Below are 19379 nucleotides of genomic sequence, written 5' to 3' on the forward strand. Positions count from 1 at the left end.
TGTGTTATGTAATTTTGGGGTTAAATTAATTAATTAAATTATAGATAATATCGTAAACTATATTCTTTGTCGAGACGTTTCAAATGATATAGTGTATGAAGAATGCAAAACTAGAAGGCAGTGTTGTGGGAAAAGATACAGTATATTTATCTACGGTTTGGATTATGTATAATACGAGTAGACTAATAAATATAATCATCCTTTTACTTAGGTTTATTGACTTGTAAGTTTCAGCGCAAAAGCGCAGAAAAAAACCACGACCAATAGTTCAAAAGAGTTTACAATTACTGGTAATGATTTCGATAATAATTATACAGTAATTAACCGTATTTAGCAGGTCGCGTTCTTGAACTACGATCTACTGAAACGCGGCTGTTATTGCTTTTCGCGCTTAATCATTTGGATCGTAGGGTAAATGCGTCATACGGTTATAATTGCAAACAGGAGTTTGCAAATAAAGCATCGTACATCTTATACCATGAAGCAAATAAATACGAGCTACTTGCCCCTCAAATACATAACGCTTCCCCATCAAGAGAAGTACGAGGTGAAATACATGGCTGGACACTTTCTTTATACTCCAATATGATCACAAATTAGAGTGGTATTTTCAACTAGTCGTTTAACTAGTTGGAAACTATTACGATATTCAAAGACTATGATCGTTTACTGTATTTTGTGGTCACTTGGTTACAAACCATGGTCAACTCAAACACGCTTCTTCTGCTTCGAACTTATTTCTTCTTGGCTAGTCGAAATCTGTTAAACCAACTCATCAGTTTTTGCGTTTGTTGCCTCTAACGTAGTTTCTTTCAGAAACTCCACATGAAACCATTCTCTTCTACCACGACTGGAAGTATTTCTATAAATCTTCTATTTATGTCGATTTTAGTGCCTTCTGAGGAACTCCAGCATCGATGTATGCTGCTGGAGTTCCTCAGACCCAAAATTGTTTCTTTCAGTGAACTTTTGATATCCGTATGAAGGATCTGTATTTCCTTCAAAAATTGCCTCGCTAATAACTCAGTGTGAGTCGGCGTGCTACGGCTTCCATTTGTCTGGACACAATTCCACCTTTTCCGCAATACTCTTTTCTTGAAAACGCTTCAGAATTTTAGGCAAACTGTCTGTCCATTGGAAATGAATTCTGAGTGGAGAATACCCTTTATTTATCAAAGCAAAAAAGATGAAACGAGTCTTGGATTTTGATTATAACTCGGGATTATACTAAAATATCGATGTTGTATCCCCCGTGTATCCAGGAGGCTTGGTTCTGCTTGAATTTTCTTCAAAAAGCCGAGGCAGTCCTGTTCCTGTCTCCTTTATTCGTCATGAGTTAAGTTTTTTGGCAGGTTTCTCAGTCTTTATTCGAAGATTGGTGGTTAAAGTCTTAAGACTTCTGTTTATCCATCACCACTTGTTCTACCGCTATTCTGATAATCATTCTTTTATTACGAGCAAGTTCCCACACTTTTAACATTTTCCTCAGTTTCCACCATCAGACGGACGAACTGAGAATAATTATGAACGTTTTCTTCCTTTAGAAAAATCTTTGTGCCACTCGAAAACTCGTTCCTTCGACATTGCAGAAGTCCTATAAACTGATTGTAACAAATCCAAAACTTGCAGTGAGGGCTTTTTCTCAATTATAGGAACTTAACGGTTTAACTAATAAAGTTATTACTAATTATTAACAAAATTACTTAACAGTTAGCGAAAAAAAATTAACATTCGTTAATTCCTTAATTTGGGAAATGATACATACCAAGCAGAAAGAGAAAATATCTTCAAGAAAATGTTTGATAAACTTACATGGGTTTTACAAAAGGAGCTACTCGATGACCAATCACTATGACTGAATTTGCAGAACTGCATTAAGCAACCAAAACGATTAAAAATAGAGCCGTGGTTCAGAGTCAGTTGAGTCACAGGAGTAAAAGAAAATAACGAATTAAGTAATGGAGAGATTGAGCAATAAATGGAGAGAGAGAGCGCTAGGTAAAATCATGAGAAGGACGGGAAAGTCTGTGGTTAAAAAAATTAGTGGATGAGCTAGCTCACCTCTTTATCCTCTTTTAACTTACTACTCTCCTTACGGAATTTTCCACTGGACACTCGGGATTTTTCCACGTGCTTACAAAGAAACGTCACCCGTGTGTGCGTGACGTTTCTTTGTGAGAACATTGCCACTCCCTTCTTGCGGAATGGAGCCGGGAAGAATATATCATAACTTCACCCGCTGGTGAAGTTATGTGAAAGACAATTGGCATTAGGTGACTTGCATTAAGTCATTTCAAATATGCAAGTGGAAAATGTCTGTAAATATTTCTCCTTTCATCTCATTAGCTTGTAAGAATTATTAGAATTTGACCATTAGTTCCTACCTGACATTTCAATTCGATTTGCAGTTGTTTGCTGCCAAGAATTCGGTCTCTTGTCAATTTTGTCTTCCGAGTACACGATTTCTAAACCCTGCTCGAAATTCGCGAGTTTGGCTTTATTGTAAGCGTATTTACTGGTGTCCTTTTTACGAGCTCAAGAATTTACAAAGATTTTTGCCATTTATTGTAGCCATCTCAAATTTTGTTACTACTCGGTTCTTTTTGTGGTTATCTCGATTTTTAGAATTTAGGGAATGATTTGAGCAAATTTAAGAACATATAGGTGTAATTTTAAAAAGAGCAGTTGTTTCAAACTTAGATTATTGCGTTAAATCAGTTTCGATTCTATAATAGTATATTTGGTTCATGAAAAGGTAGTCGTTAGTAGAAAGAAAATAGACAGAAAATTTCGAGATAAATCAGCCACTCAGTTTGAAAAGGAACAAAAACACCGCAACTATACTTTCATAGATTAAACTTTAAATATTTCTTATTTGCTTTTATTGACAAATTTTCTTGATATACTTCTATCTGCCAAATAATAAATTATTTCTCATTTACTATAATTTGTTGCTGTTCAGAAGAATTAAGAAAAGTAAGTATTTTTCATTTTGACATACCTTTCTTTGCCGATTTCAAAGTACTGTTCATTTTCTACTCATCACTTCAGAATGCATCTTCAACCGCCCTACGCTACTCTTGATCTAAAATTGCTGAAAAAATCCCATTCTCCATCCCTAAAATTCTTACTATTATACGCTCCTGTCCATTTGATTGGAGCCATGAGCTAATACGTGTCTGGTCGCGATTGGCCCAACCCACTGCTTCAACACGATGTGGCATAGAGTCAAGTGTTGAAAAGTGACACAAATAATAGTGGATCGTTTGTGTAATAACAGCCATTTCCTGGATGGCATGGTAGTGCAATACGCTGACGAACACGCTTTTCTAATTCTTTTCACAATGGACATCTGCCCAATGGAATAAACATCCTGAGATTGTGATGACGAAAGATGACGCTTGAATTCTTCCTTGTGTTCTTCAAACCACTATTTCGCATATTTGCCTTAATAGATGGTATCATTGTCATCTTGGGAATATTCCTGTGCATAGGGGTAAAGGTACGACATTCAGATGTGTTTTGGCGTTAAGGGCATCTTTCAGTGGGATCAGGGGACTGAGGATATGCCATGAAAACTTTCCCCACACAGTTACACGTATTTAGGCAGCCGGTACTGCCGGTACACAACTGGACTGGATAATTCCAGAGCCTCTTGTTGCCCTTTTTGTTTGTTATAAATCCAGAAGTGCACTCATTCATCAGTGCAGAAAAGAGTAAATCAGTATTCACCGGACCACATGACTTCCGGTATCTCCAGCTCAGTGTATTTTCCGATTGATGTCTGAGTTCAGAGCTTTTCTGGTTTTCAACTCCAGTAGTGCATAGTACGGGTATGGTATTACTGATATTATGATATTACTGCATTGAATGCAGAAGTTAATCGCTCCATTTGGAGCGATTTCGCTTGATAATCCACTCCAGAAGTCGTGCATCCCGCTCCATCACCTAACATTTTCGTTACGTTTATTCATGGAAGTTTTCCATTCGTTAAAGACTGGAATGGTGATGCTGTCTTTGAACACTACACGTGCAGCCCTTTTTGTTTGTGCTGAACACATACCGACAATCATTTCACTTCGGAAATCCATGAGATCTTGTCCGTTCCCCACTGCCAGTGGACGGACTTCATTTGAGTCCCACAGCTTTATAAGGCTTTACTGAACACTTCACGCACCATTTGTCTTCTTCGACATATATTTTGCATATATGGTGGCATATAGCCGAAACCTCTATGGGCCTAATAAATTGAACCATTCAGTGAACTTGTCTCCCGTATACTACAGGAATGAGTTCGTGGTAAGTCGGCACCAACTTTTCCTGGCCTTAAGTTGTATTTGAGCAAATTCTTAATAATCTAATACTTTTGCGGAAGAAAGCAATTAATCTGAATGCACAATACTGGGGCAATGATTACAAATTTCCACCAATACTAGAGAGGAAACCTCTTGCAGATTTCCACCCCCAAAACTGGTTTTGAGGGGTGGAAAACCGCATTTCTGTTCTCTTAATGGACCAAATTATTTTGAAAATAGTACGGCAAGCAAAGTATAATACACTGGACCAAAGTATTATAAACAAACACAGTGTGCGCTTGCATAGATTATTAATCGAAAGAGTTTAACGACTAACCTTGAACTAGAGACTAAGTACAGTAAAATAACAAAATATCAACTGGTCCAGAGCCAACTAAATGTTAAAAATAAATGTGCAAACAAACATACACATACAAAAAGGGCACTACAAATGGTCAAGGTGAAGTATGCTTGAAACTGAGGCATCTAAAGTGCATACTGAGTTGAAAACTTCTAATCGATGATTTTCCTTATTTTGGAAGAACAGGTTAATGTGGCAGACAGCGGCAGTTCGATTGGAAGGTGATGGACGACCAGTTTTGCATCTGCTTGATATCACTAAATGTATTTCAATTAGGTCTAAGCAAAGATTGTTCTCCTTTTATTTCCGGAGCGCATTAAGAATGGTTTTACCCTTAGAATATCCCTGCGTAAGAATCTGTTATAAATTTGCTTTATCATTCTTAGTGTATAGACAGTGGATAAAAAACGTACCACTTGCTGTTGCCTCAAACACTTTACCCAACTAAATATACTTTGGACAATATTAGACATCAAGGCCGTTGGTGTCCTGAATTAGCTGGTCTTGATATTTACGCTTGTTCAAACTATATTCTCAGGATATAAATGATTAAAGGGGAGGATTCCGTTTAACCAGAGAACTTGAGCCCAGTGTGTGTGCTTGCTCATGTATCTGTGTTTGTAAATTTCATGGATTCTGGAGCCGTTTGCCTGTTCCACAATGCAGTCCTCTCGCAAACACCGACTAACTCGGTCATGATGTGTAAAATAAAGCCCATCAGTTTCTTACGTCCCAAAAACTTCCAACCAGCGATGGAGATCGAACTCAAACCTTTTCCACCGCTGTAGAAGAAAAGTGGTAGTAGCTAGCGATGGCTAATTACTGTTAGTACGAGTAAGTTTTAATTAAAATATACTCGTATAATTAGTACGAGTAAGTTTTAATTTTTCATTCAAATTCCATTTTAATTTAAAATTAGCTTTTTTTTCTTTTTCACAGCTGAAAAACCTACTCTGTTCTTCAGCTTATCAAATATGGGAATTTGATGATGTGAAAGGTTTCTAATGTTCAGTCGTCCAAAACGACTTTGAGTAAATCTTTTCACCAAATAAATAGTTAACTTCCAATCTACATTTCGAAAGTTTTAGGAATAACGTCATTAAAAATAGACACGTAAGTTACTCACGAAATGTGGATGTTTATTTACTTCGAAATAGTTCCCTCCATTGATACAAAACCGTTGCTGAAGGCCGTTGAAGAAAGCCCTTCAGGAATTCTCCTCATAGCTCTATCACGACCATTCGAATTTCTTGAAATCCCCTTCGCGATGACCTTCCATTACTGGTTTAAGCTAAGGGAACCAAGCCCAACGTGACCATGTAAAACACTAGTATGTTTTTCTGCAAATAAACTGGGTGGATACCGATTTATTCGCTATACATCCACATGTTTTGATGTTCAGCTGATTTAATAACATCTATTAAGTAATGTCATGGCTGTTTTACGAAATTAATGCTAGTATTAGTTTTTAAATTGCACAACGATACGAGGAATTAAAGCATATGTAGAAACTGGCTCCATAAATAAACATAAATAAATAAATTAATAATAATAAATCAAAAATAAAATGTCTCCGTAGTTTTATATTTTATATATTCCAAATATTTATCTAACCCTCTAATTAAATCAACCTAGCTTTTCGATTCTACAAGACTAGATGTTAAATTGCTCCACTAGCTGATTGCTCTTTGACTAAAGATAAATTTTCCTACATCTAGTGTGTAGTTATCTTTCCTTATGATATTTAATGCAGCATAAGCCGTATTACTTAAGATATGTAAAACCATTTGAATTATATTATCCACTTATGTGGTTTTTCGGCCAGTATATTTTAAACCGCAGTACCAAGACTATTGCAATTGTCTTAGTACTTAACAAATGCCTATGCTCAGAGCGGTCTTTCCTCATGGTCCTAACGTTGTAGTTGACAGTTAAGTGGATAGGATAGCTACTCAAACGACCATCCGAAGGGTAGATGTTTTGAATGGCCGCTTAGCCAGAAAATATGCATTTCATTTTAACATTTTCAAAGATCAAAAGAGGGGATAAGGACCAAGGGGCCCGAGCCCCTTGGTCCTTATCCCCTCCCCTCCCTGTTGCACCCCTGAATGAAAACTTTCAGATCTTTTAGGGACACCCTTCATATACATACACTTTTTATAATATCTTTTGAAAATGTTAAATGTTATTTCCAAAAAAATTTGAAATATTAATTTAAAAAAAAAAGCGATATCCTCGCAGAGGCTCTGAGTGCCAAAGGTCCGCCGGTGGGATAACGAAGACCCTGCCTATATCACGAATATTCGATTACTTTCAATATTTATTTAAAAGGTAAGACGCTGCTGTGTCATCCTGTTTCAGAAATTACTGGTCTTTCATAACACCATATTCCATCTAACTGAACACCTTTTATCATTAAGTTGTCTTGGATTCACCAATTATGATTGCCTCCTGAAATAGCCTGTCACAGGGTTGTCTCATCATTTTAGCTAAATGACAGATTAGTTTGAAAGTAGTGCAATACCTAGGAATTCTTAGTGTAGAAGTTTCATATTGTGATTACTAAGATGGAATATTCACCGCAGTCATCATTAGTTTGCTGAACTCTTTTTATGGCCTTATACATCAGTCAGATTTCCATGCAGATGCCCAGTTCCCTAACTTCGTAGCTTATAGAACTGGAGTCTATTCTTGTATGAGTATCTCTTTTATATCCACTTGCCTTGTTACTCTTTCAGACAATTTGATGTCGCAAAATGCCTGAAATGAAGCTTCGAAACCTGTACAGAGTATTCAAGATGTGGTCAAGCTATCGATTTGTACATTTTTTTTATTTATTAAAGAAAGTGGTTCCAGCCAGCTCTTGTAAGGTTCTTTCTACCTGCGCAAAAGAAATCTGAAATGAAAGTTAAATTTCGTATACCTCTAGTTGGCTCGTTCATTACTATCGCTTCGGGGAAGAGCGCTCATACAGTAATTCCAGGTGGTTCTGTTCTTCCTCGTTTGAAAACTTCAACCGGAATATCAAATTCACAAGTATTACAATTTCATGTCAAAATTTGCTCATGGTATTACGATGGGTCAGGATTGCTAGCAATTAAACCCCAGCAATGTTGTTAAAAAAAAGATACAAATTATACTAAAAGAGCAATTAAGTTTTAATGCTAGTAAATGCAAAAGTTCTGTACCTGGACCACGATAATCTAAAGGTGGGGGAGGAGGAGAAGAGAGAGAGAGAATATTTATTGTTAGAACCATCTGAAAAATATATAATAACAGGTACGATATTTATAAATTTGACTCTTTAAGGACACAAGGGTTTTAGAGGAAGTGGCACAGATAATTAGTAGTGGTGAAACCAACATCAAAGTAGAGGAATCCACACGCAACTTTTAATACTGACTAAAATCAATGAAGTTCGCTCAATGTAGTGAGACTTAAAACAGGGCATTTGGATACTGGTCAATGGTAAATAGGAATTTTGCCAGTGGAGATAAAATACCGCTGTACAAATAATGAAACCGATCTCAATGTTGAGGTAGGAGCAGCATTTAGTGGCCAGACTTTAGTTTGGATTTGTGATCCATCGCCCTTGAAGCACACTTGTCGTCTCCGGATGGCTGGGTTCGTGTTGACTAATGGGGGTTCCTGCGTTGGATTAGACCACCACAGGAATGGTGAGGGTTAAATATATGCTACTTGTGTGATAATGCAAGTAGCATATATTTAACGCTCTACTGAAGTTACAGGAACTTGAAAAATCCGATTTTCCAAGTTCCTGTGGTACTTAACTAGTGCATAAGTTTTTTAAATGAGTCCCATGAGATTTTTTAATGAGAGAGAAGTGATTTTACGATCTTGTGTGTATTTTAACTTTTTATTTTAAACAAAATGGGTTGGATTACGTAAAAACCAAAACAGGAAGGAAAAAAGTGTGGAATATAGCTTTTTTTTAGATATATGAAAGTGGCTAAGATTTTAATTCAGATTAAAAAATATCCAAGACTAAGAAGTGTCTATAACAGCGATTTTAAAAACGTTCTTGGCTGAACTCCTGGGGTTCTGTAAGTGTTCCATTAATTGTTTATTTTTGTACAAGTGCATCGCTGTTTTAGTTTATTGTAAATTAAGTAAGTTTAAAGATAGTTTGCGGTAATTTAGATCGTTCTCTAGAGTTTTAAAAAACCTTGAACTAGTCTCTATTTACAATCACGTATAAAATTGAACTATGAATAATTGCACATTAAAAACTGACTTGAATTATTCAATTAACATAAAATTATTTTTATACGAAATGGAAACACCTTGCTTTACCGTGGTGTCGAGTTCATTTTATACGACTGGTTTTTCTTATTAGTGTGGCACCATTATTAGAAAAATTCATATTTTGTGTTTTATACAGAAAAGACAATTTGTGATCACTTGATAACTAATTACACGATTTAAAATTACGAAGCAGCGATTTTAGCTAGCATATCTAATTAGTACTGGGAGTGAAATAATTATCACTCACTAGTTTCCAGTTTTCTCAGAAGGTTATATTTCAAAACAGTTTTAAAATAGGTTATGTTTCAAAACTGATTCATAGCACGCGGCATTATTATTGCGTTAATGCAGCCGCGTTCTCGTCAAGAAATTTATTTTTTTATTTAAATTATTGTAATTAATTGATTTTATGGATAGTTATATATACATTTCTAGTATATATATCTACTAAAATGATTTTTTTTCTTTTCTTAAAGCAATCAGACGAGAAGAAGTGGAGGGTATCAGGATGAAATTTCCTACCAAGATTCCAGTAAGAACTGTTTAATTTTAATTTTCCTCTGTACTACGATTTCAATTCATTAAACAATTTAATGGCATTTATTTCAAACTTAAATATCAGTAATACCATATAACAATCGCTGTATTTCTTTCACGCGATACTTCCTTAACCATAGTGCAGGATATTTCAACCAGCATGTAAATGAGAAGAGCACATATGCTTGCTGAAAAGTCATCTATAGGGGTATACACGTGAAACATTTACAAATGGGTGCGAAGAACTAGAATATTCTATGATTCATTTTCGTCATTAATTCATTACAATATTAAGCCCCTCTTGTCATCTACAGAATATCAAGGCGATGGTCTAGCTCTTTCCAGGTTCGCTCCAGGATGCCTCTGCTCATTGTTGCGACAGCATCAGTGATTTCTGTTGTAGGTACTGTATTGTATGTACCTTTCTTTGGTACACGATGTTCTTTACATATTCCCCAAAAGGATGCAGGCAAGTTATGTCAGGAGAGCGAGGAGGCTAAGGGATTGGACCCCCCCCCCCATACTGATTCAGCGATCTGGAAATGTATCAAGCAATCTCAAACCTCCTTTCCTTAACTTGAGGAAGCACCATCTGACTGGAAAATCACTTCATCGAGGTGCAGCGTCTACAAGCTGCACCTCTTGTTTTTGTTGATAGTAGGTTCATTAAAGAAAAATGGTCGTGTATTAGATTCTACAAATCTAACGACATGAAGATTTTTGAGCCACAGATTCTAAGGTTGTGGCGATTGACTTCCTGAGACATGGGAGGAAGCCTTAGTGAATATCACACGTCTTAAGAATCCATTATCCTCATCCAGCCATTTCGTATCCGTACTAAATGTATGGCGTTGCGGACGGCCATTGAGCTTGAGAGCCTATGCTAGCTGAATCTTGTATGCATGCAGTCTCAAACGCCTGTGCAGCACCTTATGTACTGTTGAACGCGGAATCTGCAGTTCTTGGTTACATGTACTCATGAATGTCTAAGAACTATGTACAAGGGATTCTTGGATCCGTTCCACAACTCGATACTTATGCTTGCACTCCTAGATCCTAGCCACTGTGACATACTTTGCAATCTCCATGAATTTATTATGCCACTCGCGTATCGATGGTCTACTTGGCAGTGTCCTTTGGTTTTTTGTCTGAAATCCGCGCTGCACCCCAGTGAACCATGATACACACTGCGCCTTCACCTAGATATTCATTTTCATTTGCTGGGTTTTGGAGTTATCATCTGTAGTCAACTGGGTCATGAAAAATAATTTGTTGTGGTAAACGTTTTCAATACAATATGTTATATATCTTCCGGTTTCTAAAGGTTTCATGTGGACACCCTGTACGTTTGTCAAAACTGAATTATTTTCGTAAAGCTCGTCTGTTTTTATAAAATTGTCCACAACTTCTACCTAGACCCAGAAAAGTTATGAGCAGACCAAACTACAGGACAGAAGATTTTCGAAATGCATACCTCCAAATCCGTCTTTAAATACAGCTTAATATACAAGAGGGAAAGAGTGGGAGAAAGAACTGAACCTTGAAGCACACTCGCATTAGGTTAGAAGTTAAAAGACAGAGAGCCATCTACCAACGCTCGCAGAGCGGCCATGGAGAAAACTGGCTGCCAGATTACAAAATGCAGTTATTAATCCTTAATATAGGAGTTTGTTTAGAAGATGCGAAAAACAAACAAATGCCTTAGAAATATGAAGACCAACTGTTCTTGAATTCCACCGAATTTTCTCATGGAATTTTTCAGATTTCAAAAAATGAGTATCATAATATGGTTGGGCTTACATGAAACACGTGATGAAGAATTTCATTTCGGTGAATGTTGTTTTCAGAAGAGGTAGGGAAATGGTTCGTCAAATCGTTATTAAACTCTTGTACACAGCCATTGCCTGAGTTTTTTGTCATAACAGTTTAAATGCTTCTGATGCGGAAAATTATTGATATAAATTTATCCTTTAATATCTACAGCCTGCCGAGAACTGTGTCACTTTCTGTTGCATTTCCCTCTACCCCGAGTGACCAAGTAAAACACCTGGGTTCAATTGGGTCATGTCGTACTACATGACCTATAAAAAGAATGAATCACCTTTTTGTTTCCAACCTGTGAAGGGGAAGAGTAAATATTTTACTTTACTGCATCCAAATTTAATCAGCTGCTGTGACGTTGCTTAAGCCAACATGCTATTTTGCAACTGAAGATAAAAGCAAGAAAGAAATAGAGGGAGCAGTGATTAGGGTCACCATAAAATAACACTCGCAGTCTTTTAAGAAAGATAAAAGCAAAGGAATGATAGAAGTCTCATAGTATTAAGAGATGTGATGTGTAGATGCACGTAATGTTTTCTAATCTTATTCTTGATGGAATTTTTTTCGTTTTACTATCTTGTAATTCCTTTGATGACGTAAATGAGTGCTTTTAGTATTAGTAAATTGCATTTATTGGAATTATTGCAATTTTAAAATTTGTATTATTCTTTCAGGTAATAGTTGAAAGGTATCAAAAAGAAGTCAGTCTTCCACTTTTGGATAAAACGAAGTTCCTTGTGCCCCAAGAGCTCACAATGTCTCAGTTCGTCACAATAATCAGGTAATTATTTCAGATCGCAATTTGTAATAACTTATGGGGAACTGCTGGTTTCAGAATTAAGAGCAAACACTTTATTGTTTTAATGAAAAGTATTACAGGGGAAGATTATTCTGTATGTCGCCACCAATGTACTTTAATTGGTATTTAAAATGAGATGTAATTTACTTTTTCGCATATTTCTGTTATCTTATATAGACATAAGAAAGGGTACTTCTCTTTCATTTTGGGAATTATAATAAAAACGTATTTAAAGATCTATACACTCAGTGACCACTGAATTATGTTCACTCCATCCATAATGGACTGTGCCGCATAACTCTCAGTATAAAAAACTGTACAGCTTCGTACACTAGAGCAGTAAAGATATAAAGTTTCAAAAGGGCATGATTGTGCGAGCTCAAGTGTCGGGTGCTTCCATATCGGAAACGGCACATTTTGTCAGTTGCTCACGACCCACTGTAGTTCAAGGAGAAGGAAGGGTTCAGGGCGTTATAAGGGCTCAAAGGCAGGTAGGTCACTGTGCGACAGCTGACAGCGCAATACAGATATGAGGAATTCAAGAACAATATCCATGCAAGAGTCCATGTGCCCATCGTGTTCACTGTCTAGGCAGGTGGCACTGGTTGCTAATGGGGGCATGTTTTGCTGGCAAGAACTAGGCAAGGACCTGATGCGTATGGATCAACGTTTCACTGATGAGGTCCGAACCAGTAGCTCTTAGGCGACCCATGTGCACATGTTGCATTTTTTCCCGGACAGAAACGGATCTTCTAAGACGATAATGCGCCGTGTCATCGGGCTTGCACTGTGCACGAGTGGTTTGAGGAACACAGTGACGATATCACCCATCTTGACTGGCTTCCAAATATGCCTGACTTAATCCAGTTGAATAATTGCGAGATAGTTGATGCGAGATGGTTGCGAGATGTCCCTGGAGTCGATGACCAGGCGAATAGCGGCTGTTATCAGTGCGAACGGTGGCCCAACACCCTATTACGCAGGCGATCATAATTCAGTGTTTACCGAGTCATTCCTGGTGCATACCATCAAAAATATTTCGTTATATTTATTCAGAGGGATTCATGATAATTACTATATAATTTTCCCTGAATTTTCATGAGGTTTGCACCAGGCATTTGTTCTGAAGTATAATTAAAATAAAATAATTAATTTGAAATGTGAATAACATCAAACCACAAGAATTGTTATTGCTAAGTGACTTTTATTGATCACAAAGTATTACCTTAAATAAGTTGAACTTCCACACACTACAACTAATTAATAATTTAACGACGTTTCTGATTTCATTTTGAATCGTGACATTAGGCCTAATCAGGAAAGATTTTAAGGCTTTTAGTAGATCTCTAAAATATTTCTTGATTAGGCCAAATGACAGGATTCAACGCAGAATCTAGAAGTTTCGTTAGTAACAGTTCTGTTGCGTGGGAGTTGAACTTAATTTGTTACTTTGTCCACAATAAAATTTACTTGAGAACATCTCACATAATTTAGTGTTATTCACATTTCAGATTAATTTTTTTGAACAATGACCTTTCTTAGCGCAGAATCTGTTAAAATGGATGCAAAAGTATACCTTTCACAGCGCATAATCTGCGTATCCTTTTCTATACTTGTGGAATTGGAAATTTCACAAAGGGTACACCTAATGATTAGAAATTAATTTTTTTTTCGTCTTTTGCTGCACAGTCCAAAGGTCGACGTGCTCCCGAGTAGCTACTTGTTTCCCATTTCTATAGGACAGAATTCTGCAGTCTTTTCCCTTTATGGTAGTCGAACGTGCAAGTTCCGACAGCCTCGATACGGCAGTTTGACGAGAGTACCGTGTCTGTTCTTATCAACAGACCAGTTCTAAATTCGTAAAGTTTGCGTGCGTGTGTTGATCTCGCAGCTCCCGGCCACCGATAACTGATACACGTTTGTCCGAATTAACTGACGGAGAGGGAAGGAGGAGGTCGTCATGCTCCAAAGTCGGTGACCTCCCAACAAGTATATAAACTGCAGCAGTTGGTCATAAATGTGAACTGTTATTATCTCGTAGTATGGTAACACAAGTTTGCTATATGATAGTATAATACAAATCTTTGTTTAGAAGGCACATGATTGTGTCAAAGATACAAAAAGCACACATGGATTCGCCCTTGGCACACTACGCAATAAGTTGCTGATATCAAATTGCTGTTTTCAGCAGAAAACTTGTGGTCTGTTTAATAGCACTTGCCCCGAGTTAAATTTTTAAAATAGCGATGAGTTTATGCGGATTAATAATTAACTGTTAGTTTAATAACTTCAATTATATATAATACTATATTTATATCAGTGGTCGACATCCTATGACCTGATTGCCAGCATGATTTGGTTGACCCATAGCCGAACATTTTAATTTATTTAATTAAATAAATAAATAATCCATGACTCAATTTCGATTAGAGCGCCTTCCAAGCATGGTTGTATTTATGATTGTTGATATATTGATACGCATGCGTGTAACACTCGAAATTTCAATTGCCATTCTATCTGCGTGTGGTTCTTCTTATAAGTGGAACAAATATGCGTTAAATTCATTGCGAAGCAGACTAACAAGAGACAATTCAATAGTAAACCTTTCTAAAGAAATTCAGCATCAAAAAGCCATTAAAAATTATACATTAAAACATGTATCGTTAAATATTATTATTACTAATGTATATAAATGAATGTGCTTAGAACTGAATTTAAAAAATAAAAGATTCGCGAATGATTTTTTTTTTATTTATTAATTACATTTTACGTAATCTCTAATATCTACACTACATAGTTTTCGTTATCGATTGACTGTTATGATTCATCAAGAGAATGGATATAATAATCAGAATAGTACCAATAAAATCTACAAGGTAACAGGCGAAAAAAGATATTTGTATCCTTTATGGGGGGCGCATATACACTAACAAATTGGGAAATGCACGCAGTGCGTTATATTTCAGGCGCATTCGATTATCAAATAACATACCTCGTGGTCTAAGAACTTCTATACTGTAAACCAAAACTTGGCCACTTGATATTCTTGTGATGGATAGAGTTGAATTTGTGTAGCAGTACTTCTTAAGGGGGAGTAACCAAGTCACTGGTAAATGGAGCACATTTACTAATTACTTTTATTTACATATTGAGGCGTTCTCGTCCTTAATAATGTGCTTAGAAGTATGTGAAGCAAGTAATTAGAGATGATGCGTCATTAATTTTAGCCGCGTTCGAAGATGCTTAAATCTACTATTGTTTTCACCGTGCCTGCCCCTTCATATGTAACAGTTCTGCTCACTTGAAAGAACCGTGAATTTCTTAATTAAAACTGTCAACCTGCAGAGGCAACTTATTCTAGTAATCAACGACTCGCTAGCTAAAAGAAAACTTCCTACAATCTAGTCTAAAACCTCTTCCTCTTTAATTTGAATTTATGGCCTCTACTTGTGGAATTCTTTATAAGAGTGAAAATTCCGCCTTCGTTCATTTTAATAATTCCTCTCAGAGCCTTATAAACCTCAATCAGAACTCCCCCTCTAAGTTGCCTGGTAGCCAAGCTATGTAGCCTACATAATCGAAATCTTTCCTCGTACGGTCTCCCATTTGCCGATCTCAGAATACGAGTTGCCCATCGTTGGACCACCCTTTGAAGAAGCTAATTGTCTTTTTACAGTTGAGGTCTCTATACTTGGACAGCATTGTAAAACCCTGCATTTTGCTGCATTAAAACACTTTTCTGACTATTTTTGAAGTTTGTTCAAGCAATACTAAAGGAGCGCTGCTTAGAACTGAACATTAACTCCCAATCTTTGTCTTTTGCAAATTTTCGCACCATGCCCTTTATCTCTTCGGCGATGTCGTTTGTTAAATTCAGAAACAACAGTTGTCGAAGCACTGATCCTTGGAGGACCTGCTTCTGACGTTACGCCAATCTGAAGAATACCCATTAGTCACTACCCTCTGCCTTCCGCCCAGCGGCCACCCGGCAGTCTATCCTAGAATCTTTCCAGTAACCCCAACATTTTCCAGTTTATACAATAACATCTCATGAGAGATTGAATCAAATTCCTTTGCTAAAATGTCTAAATTGTTCCCTACATCCAACTCATGAGTAACTATGTCAAATTAGCTTACCAGGTTAGCTAATTTGATATAGTTACTCGTGATTTTCCCTTAACAAAATCATATTGTGTGTCTTTCAGAATGCCATTTCTATCTAAATGTTACTGGATTGCACTTTTAATTAATTGCATTTAAGATATTCCCTACCATTGAAATCAGGCCAACCAGTCCATAGTTACCGACTTCACTCTTTGAACCGCCTTTATGTATTGGCGATACATTGGTACTTCTCCAATCCAAAGAAATCTCTCCCTAGTCCAGTTATGCCCTCATAATTAACCTTAAGCCCTCATAATAACCTTAATGGTTCACCTCACTCTCTGGCCGCCTCTCTCAAAGTTATTGATATATGCCATCATCTCCAGGAGCCTTACGTGCCTTTAGGCTCGAAAGTTTTTCGTATAAAATCTGTAATTTTGTAAGTTATCTGTAATTTTGAAATCATTAGTTCCGTATGGCTCAGCATGAAGAATCTTTCTTCAGTAGAGACCGATGCGAAATGCCTATTCAATTCATCAGCAACATCATCTGGGTTATCTAACACCTTCCCACACGCATTACACAAAAGTCCGATCTGATTCGTTCCTTTCTTTGTATTCGCACATCTGAAAAACTCCTTGTCCCCATTCTTTGCTCTCTTAGTCAGTACTTTTCGATACTCAGCCTTGGCCTCCCTAACCTTGTATGTTGTACTATTTTAGATCAATTTATGGTTTTTATAGGCTTTCCCATGCTATCTTTTTCTGCTCTATTAAACTGGTCAGCTTCGTATTCATCCATCTCGGTACTCCTCGTGCTATATTTTCTTAATGGTATATATGCGTTCATGGCTTCTGTGATTATTACTTCAAAGGTATTCCATAATTCTAATGTATTCATCCTTCCTCTGCAATCCGCCCAATTAATAGATGCCATGTACAGCCTTAAACTGTCATAGTCCCCTTTTATGAAATTCAAACCCGTTCCTTTAACTACTGCAAAATCTTTCTTCTTATTCCAACTAACTGACTGATCACTACCTCTCAGTGGTTCCTGTGCTATAAGTCCTGTAATATCATCTGATTTGAGAATATTGATGAGGTCTAGAATATTTTTTCCCTTATTTTCTCTGACATGCTTGTGCAAATGATAATCTAGTTTATTTAAAAATTTTCTTCCTCATGGCGAGTTTCTCTCCCCTTTATTGCAATCAGTTAGGGGAAGATTGAAGTCGTCCATGATAAGGCATGGGTGAGCCTAAGAAATTACTAAGTGGGTGTGAATTGGGTGGATAGGAGTCTTGAAAAATGTCTTGAGATTGCTGGCTATTTCATTTCGATATCATACCGTACAGAATTTAAGTTTAGAGTTGCGACCAACCACAGACAAATCGAAGTGTTTCCACAATGTCTAGAGAGTTGAACATCATGAAGTTACACGAAATACGGTACATTTCGTGATACAAGATACAACGAACTTGAAATGAGAGTCTGTGGAATTCGATTCTGTGTCTACACACTTTTCTAGTCCGAAGCATGTACTTGAGTATAAAGGATCCCTGGAGAACGCCTATTACCGTGAGTTTCTGTGTGTTGACCCAACTGAAGTTCAGAGGAGTGGAGGAGTTATTTCTCGTGGTATGTGCTAAGCCCACTGGTCACAGTGCATGGAACTAAGAACACTGCATCCTACATTAATATAGAACGCAGTGTTCCTAGTTCCGTGTGCCATACATTGTGCAAGCTTTGTGGAAATTAACATTTCACACCTTCGAACACGACAACGGTCCGTGTCACAAAGGTTTGGAGAGAAAATTATGGAATATTGCAGCTTCCAGCACAGAGCCGAGATCTCAACCCGATTGAGCATCTTTGGAATGAACTAGAAGACAGAACTAGGGCAGTAAATGACGAAGACAATCCTCATTAATAAAGCTCATGAATACCTTAAAGGAGGAATAGAACATAATATTCGCCAGTATTCTAAGAGAAATTGGCAAAACGTCTGCCACGATGCATTAAAATAGTTATTACGGCTAAAGGTGGGCTATTAATTTCTTGTAATGAATAAGTGCTTTGTTCATAAATGCACGTACCCCATAACTTTCGGTAGAATAGTGTTTGTTTCGGGGCTTAAAAATTTTCACATGTTTGCGTTTTTCCTGAGGAGACTAGGGTTAATATCAGTTTCGTATCTCCCCTTTCCACCTACAGAAACATTTCTAGAATCTTATCAGCAGCGATCATAAGCTTGCCTACACAATCATCATGATAAACTACAGTACAAAAATTATTCCTCAGGGGTACTGAACCTTGTTTATTGCATATATCGGTATATATATACTACACTGAAGAACGATATAGATATAATTTGTATTATATTGCTCTATACCTCTTTTTTTTTTTTTTTTTTTTTTGCTCGTTTATTCATCTTCGGTAAGCTTTCTAAGTTCTTCCCTTCTTATTTCTACTTTTACCTTTTCTTTGCTTCATTTAGGTTGGCATCCGGCACAATGAACACCTCAGTCTACCATCTTTACACGTGTTTAAATTTCTATTAGTGGAAACATCAGTCATCACCACGTACCAAATTATGCTTAAAATTTACGCTGTAAACAGAACTGAACAAGAACGCGAACGTGGATTACTTGTTCACTAAACTGAATGGATTAGTGTAAGTTCCTAGGAGAGCAGAATTTCCGCCATGATCATAAGTTTCACTCAAATAGAATTCCAAACCATCAACAACACTTTTAAATGCTATAAAAAAAAATTGTAGTACAGTAGAACCTCATAAATCCGATATTCTCGAGACATAGCACGTGCCGGATTTTTGGAAAGTTCTATTGAAGGGTATTGACGAAGCCTTAAGTTATTCAAGGGAGGAGTAGAACCGTCCGATACAGGTGCTGAAATTGTTTTATATTTTTTTTAAATATGAGATATAAATGGTGCGATATTGTTTCAAGAATTTCGTCTTAAAAACTAAATACTGTACCGCAAATGCACAGTGAAATTGATGTACAGTTTAGGAAAAACAGAAAGAAATTGGTGTTTGTTAATTATTAATAGAACATAATACATAAATCCGGCAATTGCGATGCTATTTTTAAGTCCGGCCAACGTATTTCCCTTGTGTGGTCGACTACCCTGGGAAAAATATTCAAAAAGTGTTGGATATTTCAATGCGATTTGAG

At 36.8% G+C, this 19379-nt stretch overlaps 1 protein-coding gene across 1 annotated transcript in view; it reads left to right on the forward strand.

Annotated features, from left to right (window-relative positions):
* LOC150081918 (microtubule-associated protein 1 light chain 3 gamma-like) overlaps positions 1-19379 on the forward strand; it is a 50840-nt gene that overhangs the window by 11872 nt on the left and 19589 nt on the right. The window contains exons 2-3 of the mRNA XM_090378984.1: positions 9399-9454; positions 11955-12061. Of these exons, the coding sequence (XP_090235110.1) occupies positions 9399-9454; positions 11955-12061 (163 nt within the window). The remainder of the gene's footprint in view (positions 1-9398; positions 9455-11954; positions 12062-19379) is intronic.

Source organism: Mastigoproctus giganteus, chromosome 8, assembly GCF_048544385.1.
Source record: "Mastigoproctus giganteus isolate SK-2022 chromosome 8, ASM4854438v1, whole genome shotgun sequence".
Lineage (NCBI taxonomy): Eukaryota > Metazoa > Arthropoda > Arachnida > Uropygi > Thelyphonidae > Mastigoproctus > Mastigoproctus giganteus.